Source organism: Haemaphysalis longicornis, unplaced genomic scaffold (assembly GCF_048455015.1).
Source record: "Haemaphysalis longicornis isolate Haplotype H1 unplaced genomic scaffold, Haemaphysalis longicornis Haplotype H1 scaffold_12, whole genome shotgun sequence".
In the NCBI taxonomy this organism is placed as follows: domain Eukaryota; kingdom Metazoa; phylum Arthropoda; class Arachnida; order Ixodida; family Ixodidae; genus Haemaphysalis; species Haemaphysalis longicornis.
In genome coordinates this window covers 82,427,753-82,442,231 of record NW_027526225.1, presented here as the reverse complement: position 1 = coordinate 82,442,231, position 14,479 = coordinate 82,427,753, and the positions used below count along the sequence as shown (strand labels likewise).

Genomic DNA, 14,479 nt, shown 5'->3' with positions numbered 1-14,479 from the left:
GAATTTTTAGGCAGCTTATGTAACTCCCCATACGATCGTTTAACATATGACATTTGCCAACATTTGGCAACATTGCTGCAACGCGAAAAAAGCGTCCAAAGGGCAACGTTGCCCATGCATTGTTTTTAAACATTGCATGAATGTACCCGACGTTGGCCCACATTTGGCAACATTGCTGCAACGCAAGAAAACGTGCATGTGGGCAACATTGCCTATGCGCTGTTTGTAAACGTTGCGTGAATGTTGTTGAATGTGTCCAACGTTGGCCCACATTTGGCAACATTGCTGCAACGTGAAAAAACGTGCATACGGGCAACGTTGCCTAGATGTTGTTTGTAAACGTTGCGTGAATGTTGTTGAATGTGTCCAACGTTGGCCCACATTCGGCAACATTGTCACCACGTTGTGTAACGTTGCCTAACGTTACGCAACATTGGCAACACGGCAGAAACGTTGCGGCAACAATTTGTGCTACTAGGGGAAGCTCAATTGAACGGAACAGGCCTTGTATGCTCACCGGCCAAATCAGAGCTCCTCGTAATCATGCCAAAGGGAGCCGAGCGGAAGCGCATGAACATGGACACCAGACCCGAACGACCCACGATTACAATCACAACGGCACGGGACCACGTGATCCCGGAAGTCATGAAGATCCGAGTACTCGGGCTCCTCGTTGAACGCAACCGAGTCAATGGGGATACGGGCAGCAAGCTCACCGGCAAAGCGGCCGCCACAATGCGACTAATCAAGAAGATATCCAACCGAAGGGCGGGAATGAAGGAAGCCAGCCTGCTTCGACTCGTCCAGCCATTCGTAGTCAGCCACATATCGTACGTCGCCGCATTCCACATCTAGAGGACATGCGACCGTAATAAGATAGATGCCCTAATACGCAAGACCTACAATTCTGCTATTGGCCTCCTTAGCAGCACGAGCAACGAAGCCTTCGCGGCACTCGGCTTACGCAACACACTGGACGACATAGCAGAAGCACAGAGGACGACTCAACAATAACGCCTCTCTACAACCCGAACGGGCAGACACATATTGCAGGACCTCGGCCTCGGAACGCCCTCGGCCACACACGACATGGACGCACCCATCCCGAACAGAGGAAACTCACGGTTTGCCCCCTCCCACGGAACATGAACCCTGAGTACAACAAGGAACGCAGGCTCGCGCGGGCAAAAGCCCTCGTGGACCTCTACGCTAGAGATCACGGCGCGGTATACGTGGACGCGGCCGAATACGCATGGTCGTCAACGCGCCGACGGGAGCGACCCGAACCGCAGCTAGCGTCCGGACCCCAGACGCGCACTGGGCAGAGGAGGTATCCATCGCCCTGGCCATCTCCGACCCCGGGTGCACCATAGTGCTGCGCGACACGCGGACAGCGGTGAAAAACGACGCCAAGGGACGTGTGGGCAGTGAGGCTGCGCGCATATTGCGCAAAGCTGAAGCCGTCGGACGCGACAGTGCAACGGTGATTAAGTGGTTTCCGGCCCACATGGGCAGTGCAGTGTCGAACCGTGGATACGCGAACCACAACGAGACGGCCAACGCGGTCGTGCGCGGACTTACCAACCGCGCTGCCGCACTCTTGACCGACTCGGAGTGTGACGAGTCCCAGTGCAGTGCTAAAGACAAGATGACCACCAACAACGAAATCGTAAAATGGTACCGCCTGAACAGACAGACTATGCCACCGCCCTATCCGGGCCTGTCCCGAAATCAGGCCGTGCTATACAGACAATTACAAACGGGGTCCCTGCTTACCCCTGTGCTAGCGAAACACGTGTGCCCGAGCGTGTACGACAGTGACCTGTGTGGACTGTGCTCTAAGGAGCGAGCCAGTGCGGCTCACATCCTCTGGGACGGCAGAAGCCAACAAGATGACGACGATCCCTCCGCAACTAGAAGCTGCCACGAGGTGCTACGATCCAGACAAACAGCTTCAGGCCGTCCAGCTGGTCTCGGCAGCCCTGGAATGACAGCGGCCGAACGAAACCGCGGACAAGAGGGGCGGAGGCCCTCTCGAGTCCCCGGGAGTAGTGAGGACGCTCGGCCTCTGGGAGCAGGAAGTCGAGATCTTTAACGTACAGGCCGCGTTGTAGTACCATTTTCCCTCCCTCCGTGGAGGAAGTGTTTACTTCTGCAGGCAACTCAATAAAGTTGCCCACTCTCTCTCTCTCATAGCATCTCCTGGGTAACCCGGACCCGACGGAATTAAGTGGTCGTACAGCAAAGATACGCTAAGGATTGGTTTGCAGGGCGGGAAAACGAAATGAAGAGACCACGTACAGACATCTGGCCGCTAGAGAAACTCTCCCTTTAGCGCACCGCTTGCCAATAATGGGACCCCATTTTCTCAATTGGTGAATACCAATTCGGTTGTGTTTAAACAGGTATTGATAAAGGCGAAAGGAGCAACTGGTTCTGATAAATAGCGGTTATAAGAGTTCCTCAGCTTTCTCGCAATTCTCAAACTTGCTAAACTAACTAGTTTAAATCGGTTTTCATGGGAATCACTAAGCTCACATGCCGAATTGTTTCGGTGTCTGCGCTTGTGTCGCGCGGTGGTGTAGCCCCGGCCTAGCACATCAGAATGGCTACAGGTTCCGCTGTCTCACCCTTCGAAAGACGCTCCTCTGCGTTTTCTTTCTGCGGACCCACGTCTCGGTTACGGCGACAACGTCCGCCGCTCTAGTCCGGCCGTGGCCGACGCTGCTGCAGCGTTCGGGACGCCGCCCCCCAGGTAACGGTTGGCCGAATCTCTGGTTTCGCTCTTTGTAGAACCACGTGTGTGAATTCAAAATGACGACGCTTGGGCACTTGTTGTGGGTGTCGTTTACAGCTTTGCTTTCCAGCTACCTTCACAGCGTGGAATTGGAGCTAATTTTTTTTTATTTACTCATTTCTTCGTGGCTCATGCCCACTTGGGAGGCTGGTCAGAAACAAGAAGCTTTGAAGAGATAATGTGCCTGCTTCACAAAATTCATGAAACTATGGATTGGAAAAGTAAAGGTTGAAGAATATAGAGCGTGCCGCATGGAACATTAAGGGGCCCGACGCATGAGTATTACAGGTGCCCATCAGCCGTGCAGAACCATGATTCTGGAGAAGCTACCACTCTGCTTGCTGACGTAATTAGCGCTATAAGACGAAGAAACGGAACCGAAGAAAGAGACACAGATACGGTTGGGCAGAAAAGAAGCCGGATGAAGTAATTTACGTTAAAGAGAAAGCGACGACAGCGAAGAAAGATATGGAAGTGGAAGGTAGAAGTAGTGAACTTTTGATAAAAATGGCCGCATCTCCACTCCGTGGATGATGGCGAGGGTACGGAGTACGGGGACTCGAAATCAAACATCATCAAAGTTCATCATCATCACCCTACCGTCATTCGATTCGAGCCGTGAGTTGCACCTTGATTATTCCCTAAATGAAACTGCAACTCACGGCTCAAATGGAATTTCGCGTGATTTTCGCTTGATGGTGGTGTGCGCACGGATGGACGCGGACGGACACTGGGAGGCCCTTAGGGACTCCGCACCATTACAGGCGAAGGAGTAAGCCGTTTGACTCTCGGGTACTAAGTCATGGTCGTATCCCAATGGGTAAGACGACTGGCACCAACGCTGTCTGGAGCCAGTCACCAGACAGCGTTGGTATACCAGACGCAGGCTCGAATCCAGCCGGTGCCTGTGTATTTTTTAGCAATTGTAAATGCTAAGCGCACGGACACGGACGGACTGCGGTCCTAAGGTATACTCCGCACCTATATATCGCTGCGCTTTCAGCAAATAACACAATATTAAATACTAGGTGGGAGGACCTTTCCCACCGGCCAACCAAGTTTGTTTAAAATGCCAGATAACACATTACGACGAATCACATCGCCCGGGAGTCCGACTGAAACATAGACTCCCCCCCCATTTTCAACCCTTCCCGCGAGCTTAGGGAAACGTGTTATCCAGCATACGCCTCAACATCAAGGCATCCAGGCATTAGCCACCGCCAGGATTACTCATGGACTTCCGAACTAGGAAGCATTAGCCACCGCCAGGATTACTCATGGACTTCCGAACTAGGAAGCTACCCCACAAATATTTTCTCAATAAAGTGTCTCTTCGCCATCAAAGAACGTAAGAAGACTTAAGTTCCCCGGGGAATGTTATTTCTTTTTTATACTTCCTTTCGTTTCATTTTTATTTAACTTCGTTTCCCGCATTTTCGTGGTAGCTAATTAAATTCACTGAATAAACAGTTCGTCTTGGCCAATCCTCCTTGGTGGGTATGCGCCATTTTGGTGACGAATCGTCATCGTCAGCAACAAATGGTCTCGGGCGCTTCAGCACCTGACGGAACGAAGCCGCCTACTCGCGGTATCCCCAACGGAGCCGCTCTCGTTCCCAGCGCCGTTTACTCCACAGCCTTTGGACGGAATGTTGCCCCGCTTACCGCAACGGTCTTCCCGCAAGAACTGCCTGCGCTTGCGAGGTTTGCCTTACGGGTCCCGGCTGAATGCAGTGCTGGAGTTTATGGGCCATTTCCATAATTCGATCACCCTGCAAGGGGCCCGCATGCCATCCAGCGGGCGAGGCCTTCGTCCAGCTGGACTCGGAAGACGCAGCCTTCCTGGCCACCATGCACCTTCACCGCCGCGTTATGACGGGGAGGAAGCCAAGATGAACCGAGGTTTTCCAATGCTCCATCGACGACATGAACAAGCTGGTCACGGACCCTGTGCCCGTGGCTCGCTTCGGCCAGCCGGGTTCCCTCCTTCGGTGTCCACCAAACCGACTCGCGTCCGATGCCGCCACCCGGTGCGGTCCCTTCTCTGTCGCCTGCGTGCATCCCGCCTGGCCCTTCAACAGTCCATTCTCCATTTCCTACCGTTAGAAAATGGCGGGTGCCATGAGGGTTCTCCTGCGCGGCCTGCCCTACCAAGCCAAGTGGACGATATCCTGGCCTTTTTTCGTGGCTTCCCGTACTTCACCGCCGACTGCGTCTACATGCGACGTAAAGCCACGGGCCGCCCTAACGGCGAGACCATCTTGGCCTTCCCGACCCGAGCCGAAGCTGAGCGTGTTGTCAAGCAGAGGCACCAAGAAGGATGGGCAACGGCTACATCGAGGTCTTTATCGCCTGCAGAGGAATTCAGGTGGCCCCGACATGCAGTCAGCACCCGGAAGTGGTCTTACGGTCTGTGCAACAGTGAAGACTCGTTCTGTTAGCCCTTCCTTCTACCGCCCTACCTGAATGTTCACAAATGCCGGTCAATCTCTTGTCCTTTTCTTTTGTAGAATACATGCCCCGGTGTCGCCTCCTTTAAGCGTGCTTGTTTTCCTCTCACTCTCGTCATACCTCTAAATAAATGCCACTGGCGTCCGCTCCGTAGTCTCGACGGGCTGTTTTTCGCCTTTGTCTAAGAGGCTCATTCGAAGCCATAGTCGAAGGCAAACTATGTCTTATGAGTCAACGGTCGGTAATTCTAGCTGCAAAGGGAGGCGGACTCAGTTCTAATAAATGAAAGATTCAGCGGACAAAAGTCCACAAGAAAAGCAGTATACACTGCATTTGGGAAGCAGTATACGTTATGTCAACAATTTAATGGTCGTGAAAGCCCGTGATTGGGGTCTGCCTTCCGTTCTTGAAGGTGACACCCTGTCAGTCTGTCTATGCATTGATTCAGCCTCCCGGCCAAAAAGTTGAAACAATTCGTTTGAACTACCAAAACTGCTGGCATAAGTCATGTATGTGCCCATCATTTAATGGAAATGAAACCTCCGGCACACTGGTAGCACCCGCTTTCTAGTTTTCACGATAGCAGGTGTTGTTGTTGTTCCTTTGTTTATGGTGCATTACCACATGGGCGACTTGCCAGCATCGGGAGCTTTATTGGGGTTACTGTGCGCGATTTAGGAAACGAAGATTTGGAAGAAAAAAACTGACGAGGGTAATCGCACAACAAATATATGATTTTTAGAAGCAAAGGGATATTGGAAGAAGTGAGATATTGGAAGAAAAAGCCCTTCTTTCGTATGTGTACAGCTGAAATAAACTCAAGAAGAGTGGCTAAAAGGCTAGACGCCATGTCTCTGAGACATAGGTGTGGACGGCTGCAACCAAATTCCTGTCAGCCCTTGCGAAATGGCACCAAATGACCGGTATTGAAAAGGTTAGTCCAAGTCGGTGAATTGGCTCCGCGAGGTATTTGCTTCTCATTAATGCGAAACCGTGGCAATGTAGGAAAAAATGCTCTATGGTTTCAGGTTCATTTCAAAGAGCACAACGACTAGTGGAAGTGAGACCACCGCGGTGCATATAGAAGTTGAGCTGTGGAACTCTACAACGTGAGCTAGTTAAAGTAACCTCGCATTGTCGAGATTCGCAACATCGGGAGTTTCACGCATACGCCAAACGTGCATAATCATCAAGGGAGATACTCATGATTCAAGGGCACCCCCTGAGAGGGGATGCATCAAAAACCCCCAAAAAGGGAAGAAAAAGAACAAAGAAACGCCAATTCGAACGGCGCGCCAGGAGCGCACCAATGTATGAACGCCGCGCCGAAACCTCGAGGCATCATGGTCAAATATGGCAGCGCACTGGTCAGCCAATCAGGCAACGCCGCGCAGGAGGCAAGTGACGTCATGACGAAATATGGGCACGAAAAGGCAAGAAGCCAATCAGAGTGTGCCGCGATCAAGCCCAGAGGGGTTAAAAGCAGGGCTCACAAAGAAAAGGGGCTTGGCAAGAAACCGGGACGCACGAAACCAGGAGGCGGAAGGAGCACGTGAGCTTCAAGGACTTACAACTTTCAACCAATTCTATTTTTTCTCTTTGTGCGTATAAATAGCTAGGTTTATAATATTTTCCGGTGTTTTAAGCGGGTGCATTAGCCCTTCTCACGCCCGATTCCTGGCCAACCCCCCACGTGGGTGTGTGCCGAGTCAGCAGGAACAACAACAAGAAGAACGAACCATGGGGACACGGCCAGGCCATCGATTATGCTACCAAGCCTGGGCGGAGCGGGCCGACTTCGCATCGGCGCAGCATCCTTGGAGCACCACGAACCGGTGTATTCGTGGCCCCAGCGGCGGCCGTCGGGCACCTGCAGCCAACGTCCACGCTCCGTCGACCTTCGCTTCGACGGCCTCGAAGGGCTACGTTCGTGCCGAGGCCTACATAGGACCTCCAACGGCAGGGGCTACCAGGGGGCAGTCACAGGGGAAACGTTAGGACGCGCGGAACCCACGCCGCCCAAAGAACGAGCGCGCACATCGAACCCCGGAATCAACAAGAGACGACGACAGCTACCACTGAGTCGCGGCCACGCAATTGGGGTGCGACACGTCTATTAGGGACACGTCTATTAGGCCAGTCTATTAGGGACACTTGTCGTAGGACACAACTAGGAAGTAGTTGCAGTAGAGACTTGGCTGAGGACAGTGGTATTGTTTACTAATGAGGGTATTAGGACGAATTTGGTAGAACTTTATTGAGGAGACTTTTTGGGTTTTGGTGTGAATAGTGTTTTGAAATATTTAGTAAGGGGTTGGATTGCTTATTGGTTGAGTGCAATTGATTTATTAAGTGTTTTGCGTTAGGGATTTCGAAGTGTGCATTAAATGTGTGTTTTGTCAAACCCATCAACGGCTTTCCTGCGTCCATCTCTCTGAGGTGGTCAAGACAACCTCACTATCCGTTCACGTGACAGAGGTGACGACACCCTCCTTCCACCTCGCCAGTCGTTGATATCGACGTATCCTTGCTCTGACCACTATACATGGAAACGGACGGACGTCGATCGGAGGGCCGTCTAGCGATGACCGCGCTAAAGATCTGCTTCTTCATTCAGCCATAATCCCTTATGACCAGGGACCATATCAGGGGGATTTCTATTAAGTGGAAAGGAACCAAAAACGAAATGTGCGAAAAAGAGCTGAATTTTAAGGGATATTAAAGCGGTACAAACAGCTAATTAATCGCACACAATAACGAGAATTAATATCTGAGGAGCAAAAGAAGAAACAACGGGTAAAGAATGGCGCTCGTGAGGTGAACGCGAGCACAAAAAGAACAGCTCCCGCACGGTGCTGTTCCAGGAATCACTCGAAACAAAAAATAAAGAAAAAAGATGCGTGCTGTGCTAACAGATGGCGCGTAAACTAGACGAATTACCATGGGCTGGACTGGAAAGGACTTTATTGAAACAAGAATAACTCCTGCAGTAGGCAGGAGCCTGGTTACGGCTCCACCAAAACGTGGCCTGACGTCGCGCCTTCTGCGACCCTACTCGTCACAAGCCCATTTTACGGAGCCCGTGCCTTTCGAGCGCGGCGAAGACCTGCTGGATGGCCCATGACTGGTCTGTCTTGCTTGTAGATTCAATGGCTCTCTGGAGTTCCTCCGGACACTCTTCGAAGTTCGCGCCGTCTGGGTCGGCGGCACAGTCCCACATGATGTGTCACCGGTTGGCCGGTCCTTTCTAACACACATTGCACTGATCACTCGGGTACTCGTCCGGGTACATTCGATGTAAGGAGGCCGGCGACATTGTCGACCCCGCTTGGAGTCTTAAATGTATCGCCTCCTCGCGGCCCAGTGCCCGGTGGGGCGGCGGGTACGCTCGTCTGGCCAGAAGTAGGGTCTTCAGTGCTTCGCCGTAGCCTCTGGCTCTGTCTTTTGTTTCCGTCCACCACTCATCACTCAGGACGAGTGCCCACGTTGGGAGCGCGGTGTGTCATAGCGCGCTTCCCTGTGGGCCACCGACGGAGGCCTCGAGGGGACATCCCCGAAGGCCCCTCGCGCGCCGAACTGGCGGACGCCTGCGGGGCAATGCTTCGAGGACGCCCTAGGCAGCGTCGAGAGACGGGCTGGCTCTGCGGAGCCTTTGCTCGTCCCTCCTGCCGGCGAACATTCAATAAAGTCTTTTCTCTCTCTCTCTCTTGCTCGCGTGCGCAGGTATCCATCTGACCTCCACTTGTCTTCCGTCTCGAACTCCCGATGTTTCGATAATTCTTGTCGCCTTGCCGCTCACTGAACCTCTTGCCAGGTTGCGGACGGCCTCTAGTGAGTCGCTCAGGTTCGTGTCGAAACCTCCCTCAGACATCGCCAGGGCTATGGCGATCTCTTTGGCCTCGGTGGCGTTCTCGCACTTTGCGCTCACCGACTTTGATACCCATTCCGTGCTCGCATTCACGGTCACGAACGCGTATCTTCCTTGCCCGTACTCCGCCCCGTCAACGTACCTCGTTCGCGGGTCCCCGCCGTACTGTTCGACGAGAAACTTGGCTCTCGCGCGTCTTCTCTCTTGGTTGTGCTCCGGGAGCACGTTCCTCTGGATGGGGCTCACCCGCACGTTCTTGCGAACCCTCTCGTCGAGTTCCTGGAGGTGTGTCCCTGTGACCCGGTAGCCGTAGCCCAGGGTCTCGAGGATGCTTCTGCCCGTCTTGGTCGCCGCCAGCCGCTCTCGCTGCGCTCCCAGTTGCGCCTCGATGATCTCGTCCACCGGGTTGTGGACGCCCAACTGCAACAGCCTCTCGGTGTTCGTAGACTTGGGCAATCCCAGTGCCGTCTTGTACATTCTACAGGTCATGGTGTCGATCTTATCCTTGAAGGTCTGCGTCAACGTGTGGTACGCCGCCGTGTACGCCACGTGGCTGATCGCGAAGGACTGCACCAGCCTTGTGAGCGCTTCTTCGTGCATGTCCGCCTTCTTGGTTGACACTCGCTGGATCAGCCTCAGGGTACTCGCCTTCTAGGTTGCTAGCTGTTCCTCAGTAGCTTATCTTTGCTACCGTTGCTGCTGATCAGCATGGCCAGCACTCTAATCTCCGAAACCTCGGGCATTCTCTGGCTCGTCTTCGTGATCAGCTCTAGGCGATCACACTCCCTTGAGGGCGGCGGCTGCCACCCCGCCTTGCGAGGCGAGTACACCAAGAGTTCGGACTTGGACGGCGAACACTGCAGGCCTGTTCCGCCTAGCCGTTCCTCGATGGCCCTCTGCAACCTCCTCTCTATACCGGCGTCCCTGCCGCCGGTAGTCCCCAGGGTAAGGTCGCCTGCGTAGATCGTGTATCTCACGCCCTTGACGCTCGAAACCGCCTCGGCGACCCGTAACATCACGACATTAAACAGCAGCGGTGAGATCACAGAGCGTTGAGGCGTGCCCACGCTGCCGACACCTCTCTCCTGTAACTTCTGGCCCGCGTGCAACGCGATCTTGCGGTACGATAGAGAGTCTCGGGTGCAGTCGTAGCTTTTCTTTGCCATGTTGAGCCGCGAAGCCTGAGCCAGGATGGCCGAGTGCTTCACCCGGTCGAAGCCGCTCTGGAGGTCGAGGCCCAGGATCACCTTGCTGTCCTTCGTCTCGTTCTTGATGATCTTCTACAGCGGCAACATCGCGTCTTGAGTGCTCAGGCCCCTCGGGATCCTGATCATCGACTCCGGATACAGTTCCTATTGTTCGAGGTAGTTTTGCCATCGCCAACACGTGCTCGAGGACCTTCTCCACGCACGACGTCAGTAAGATGGGTCTTAGGTTCTTGATGTTCGGCGGCTTCCCCGTTTCGGGATCAGCACCGTCTTCGCCTTCTTCCATTGGCTCGGCAGCCTGCCGCTTCGCCAATCCTGGTTGTAGTACCGCGTCAACGCCTCGATCAACGGGTCGCCCAGGTTCTTCAGCGTCTAACTTGTTCGACACCCCGTCGGGTCCCGCCGCCGACCTGGTGTTCAGCTCCCTCAGGGCGGTCGCGACCTCGGCTGTCGCGATGTATCGATCCAACTTGTCGTTGGGAGCTCCCGCATACTCCGGGTGTTGCTCGGTCTTTGTATCCAGTAGGTATTTGTCACTTAAACGCTTGATCAGCTCGTCCCTGCCAAGGCTCTTCTCGGCCTCGTGCATGACCCGAGCCATGCGGTTCTGTTGAGACGACTTGGTCGTGCTCTCGGCGAGCAAGTTTCTGATTAGGTACCAGGCCCTGCCCTGGTGAAGGCTGCCGTCGATGCGGCTGCACACCTCGTCCCACTGTTGTCTGCAGAGCAACGTACAGTGCTTCGCGATTGCCCGGTTCAGTTCTGCCATAAGCTTCAACAGTTTTCTGTTCCACCGCTGCTTCTTCCAGCGCTCCTTGATCGACTTCTTTACTTCAAGCAGATGCGCCAGCTTACTATCAACGCATGCGACGTTCTCGCGGGTCTCGATCTTCTTGGTCGTCCTTCTGACTTCTTCCTTTATCCCCGCCGTCCACTCTTCTATGTCTGCGATGTTTTGCGCCGCCGGGCCGTCCCTCCTCTGTTTACGGAAGGTGTCCCAGTCCGTCCACTTGTGCTCGATCTCGTGACCCCCGCGGCCGATCAACTCGACCTGCAAGATGTAGTGGTCGCTTCCCAGATCTTTGCCGGTGTTGCGCCATGTCACATCTCCCCCGTTCTTGACAAATGTTAGATCCCGTGTGGGGTCCCGTTGAAGCGAAGTGAGGCCTGTACGCGTGGGTTTCTTGGGATTCGCTATGAGCGTGTACCCCTGCTCCGTCGCGTCGTACATGAGGTCTTTTCCTTTGGCCGTGTCTTTCTTGTAGCCCCACGAGTGATGCGGAGCGTTAAAGTGGCTTGGTTGCTAGCCGCTCTCAGAAGGGTCTTGGATTTCTGGCCGTAGTCTTTGGGATTGCTGTACACGTTCACCGCGAACAACCCTTTCTTGCATCCCCTGCCGGGCGAGATCTCGAGGCACACGTGCTCGCCCTTGTCCTTCTTGCCCTTGCTCAGCTGGTGCTCCGCGGCGGTCAGACCCTTCGTAACGAAGGTACACACCCCGCGCCGACCAGACGTGTCCTGTACCCCGGCAGGGTCGGGTCCGTCACAACCGTTTCTTGTACCATGATAACGTCCGGCTTCTTTGACGCACCCTTTACGTGTTGCTGAAGCATCGCTCTCTTGTTGCCGAAGCTTTGGCAGTTCCACTGTCAGATCGTGAGCGACTCCGTCGCCGCTATCAATCTCACTGCGCAATGGGACCGCCTTGGCATGGTTGTTGCGCTGGTGGTTGCTTCAATTGCTCTTGGAGATACGGGTGATTAACGAACTGCGCCGCAAACACCGGACTTCGTACCATGGGTTTCAACGTCTGCTCCATGTAATCGAACCACTCACTTAAGCTCCTCTGAGATACCGCTATTGCGGTGATCATTTCTTCCAGTCTCGCGAACGGCTGCTTCGACGCCGCCGCCATGTTCCCTACCGTGGCCGTCAGTCTCTCGAGCTGGGCTTCGTAATTCTGCTTCGTCGCCGTTCGTGACCGCTTCTTGGGTGCCTCTGATGTTTCGCCTCCTTCGTCCCGGACGACCTCCATCGCCGGTGGCGATGTTGCCTCCTTCCCTTGTTGTTGATACGTGCTTCTGCTGCCTCTCTTGACTCGGTTTCTGCCTCGACGTTTGGTTCGCCGACGAAACGGCCTCTTCTATGACCGTTGGTCTCGTTTGCCTCTGTTTCTGGTGTTGCTGCTGTTCTGGTTGCGATTGCAGGCTCCACAGTCTCTTCTCCATCTCCGCCAGCTTCTTCGACAGCGTCTCGTAGGCCGCTCTAAGCTGCTCGCAGAACTTGTTACTACTCTTGTTCCCGTGAGCCGCCAGCTTGCCTTTCCCGTCGGGGCGTCCGTCCAGTTCGCTCCCTCTCGGGGCTGCTGGCCGCCATTTCCGGGGCCGCGCGAAGCGCTGCTCGAGGCACGACGAGACAACGTTACTAGAATAAACTTTTCGACGAGAGGGGTGGTGAGACGGGATTCGTGACGTCATCTGCCGGTGGCGTGATCCGTGGCGTGACGCACTTCGCGATGCATCTCGGGAAGCGTGGCGTAATGCGTGGCAGAATCCGCTGGCGCCCTGTGACGTCACGTCGTCACCACCTGCGCCTCTCAACATCAGAACATTCTTGGTTAAACAAGTCGCCACCGCCAGGATTACTCATGGACTTCCGGACTAGGAAGCTAGTCCACAAATGTTTTCTCAATAAAGTCCCTCTTCTTCTTCGCCATCAAAGAACGTTAGAAGAATTAAGTTTCCCGAGCAATGTTATTTTTTCTTTTATACTTCCTTTCGTTTCCTTAAAGTTTCACTTCGTTTCCCGTATTTTCATCATAGCTAATTAAATTCATTTAATAAACAAACTTTGTCTTGGCCAATCCTCCTTGGTGGGTATGCGCTATTTTGATGATGAATCGTCATCGTCAGCAACAAAGGGTCTCGGGCGCTTCAGAACCTGACGGAACGAAGCCGCCTACTCGCGGTATCCCCAACGGAGCCGCTTTCGTTCACAGCGCCATTTACTCCACAGCCTTTGGTTGGAATGTTGCCCTGCGCACCCCAACGGTCTTCCCGCAAGAACTGCCTGCGCTTGCGAGGTTTCCCTTATGGGTCTCGGCTGAATACAGTGCTGGAGTTTATGGGCCATTTCAATAATTCGGTCGCCGTGCAAGGGGTCCGCATGCCATCCAGCGGACGAGGCCTTAGTCCAACTGGACTCGGAAGACGCAGCCTTCCTGGCTGCCATGTACCTTCACCACCGCGTATGCTATGGGGAGGAAGCCGACATGCATCGATGTTTTCCTTGCTCCATCGACCGCATGAACAAGCTGGTCACGGAACCTGTGCCCGTGGCTCGCTTCGGCCAGCCGGGTTCCCCCTTCGGCGTCCACCAAACCGACTCGCGTCCGATGCCGCCACCCGGTGCGGTCCCTTCTCTGTTTCCTGCGTGCATCCCGCCTGCCGCGCACTGGCCCTTCAACAGCGCATTCTCCACTTCCTACGGTTCAAAAATGGCGGGCGCTACGAGGGCTCTCCTGCGCGGCCCGCCCTACCAAGCCAAGGTGCACGATATCCTGGCCTTTTTTCGTGGCTTCCCGTACCTCACCGCCGACTGCCTGTACCAGCGGCGTAAAGCTACCGGCCACACGAATGGCGAGACCGTCGTGGCCTTCCCGACACGAGCTTCCAAGCCGAGCAGTCAAGCAGAGGCCCCTAAGCAGGATGGGCAACCGCTACATTGAGATCTTTATCGCCTGAAGAGGAATTCACGTGGCCCAGAAATGCAGTCAGCACCCAGGAGTGGTCTTACTGTCCGTGAAACAATCAAGACTCATTCTGGTAGCCTTTCCTTCGACCGCCCTACCTGAATGTTCAAAAATACGGTCGATTTCTTGTCCGGCAATTGCAGAATACATGCACCGATGTCGCCTCCTTTGAGCGTACTTGTTTTCCTCTCACTCTCTTATACGTCTACAGAAATGCCAGTGGCGTCCGCTCCGTAGTCTCGACGGGCTCTTTTTCGCCTTTGTCTAAAAGGCTCATCGAAGTCATAGTCGAAGGCAAACTATGTATGTTATGAGTGAACGATCGGTAATTCTAACTGCAAAGGGAGGCGGTCTCAGTTCGAATTAATGAAAGTCTAGAAGAACAGCCGTATACACTGCTATTGG

General features: G+C 54.1%; 1 protein-coding gene across 1 annotated transcript; it reads right to left on the bottom strand.

Annotated features, from left to right (window-relative positions):
* Positions 1-9,774: 9,774 nt before the first annotated feature.
* LOC144161702 (uncharacterized) lies at positions 9,775-12,358 on the bottom strand. Its single transcript, XM_077692323.1, has 4 exons — positions 12,248-12,358; positions 11,632-11,799; positions 10,490-11,581; positions 9,775-10,395 (listed from the first exon to the last, which is right to left on the bottom strand). The coding sequence occupies exons 1-4, from the start codon at positions 12,356-12,358 to the stop codon at positions 9,775-9,777; spliced, it is 1,992 nt and encodes a 663-aa protein (XP_077548449.1).
* Positions 12,359-14,479: the final 2,121 nt, after the last annotated feature.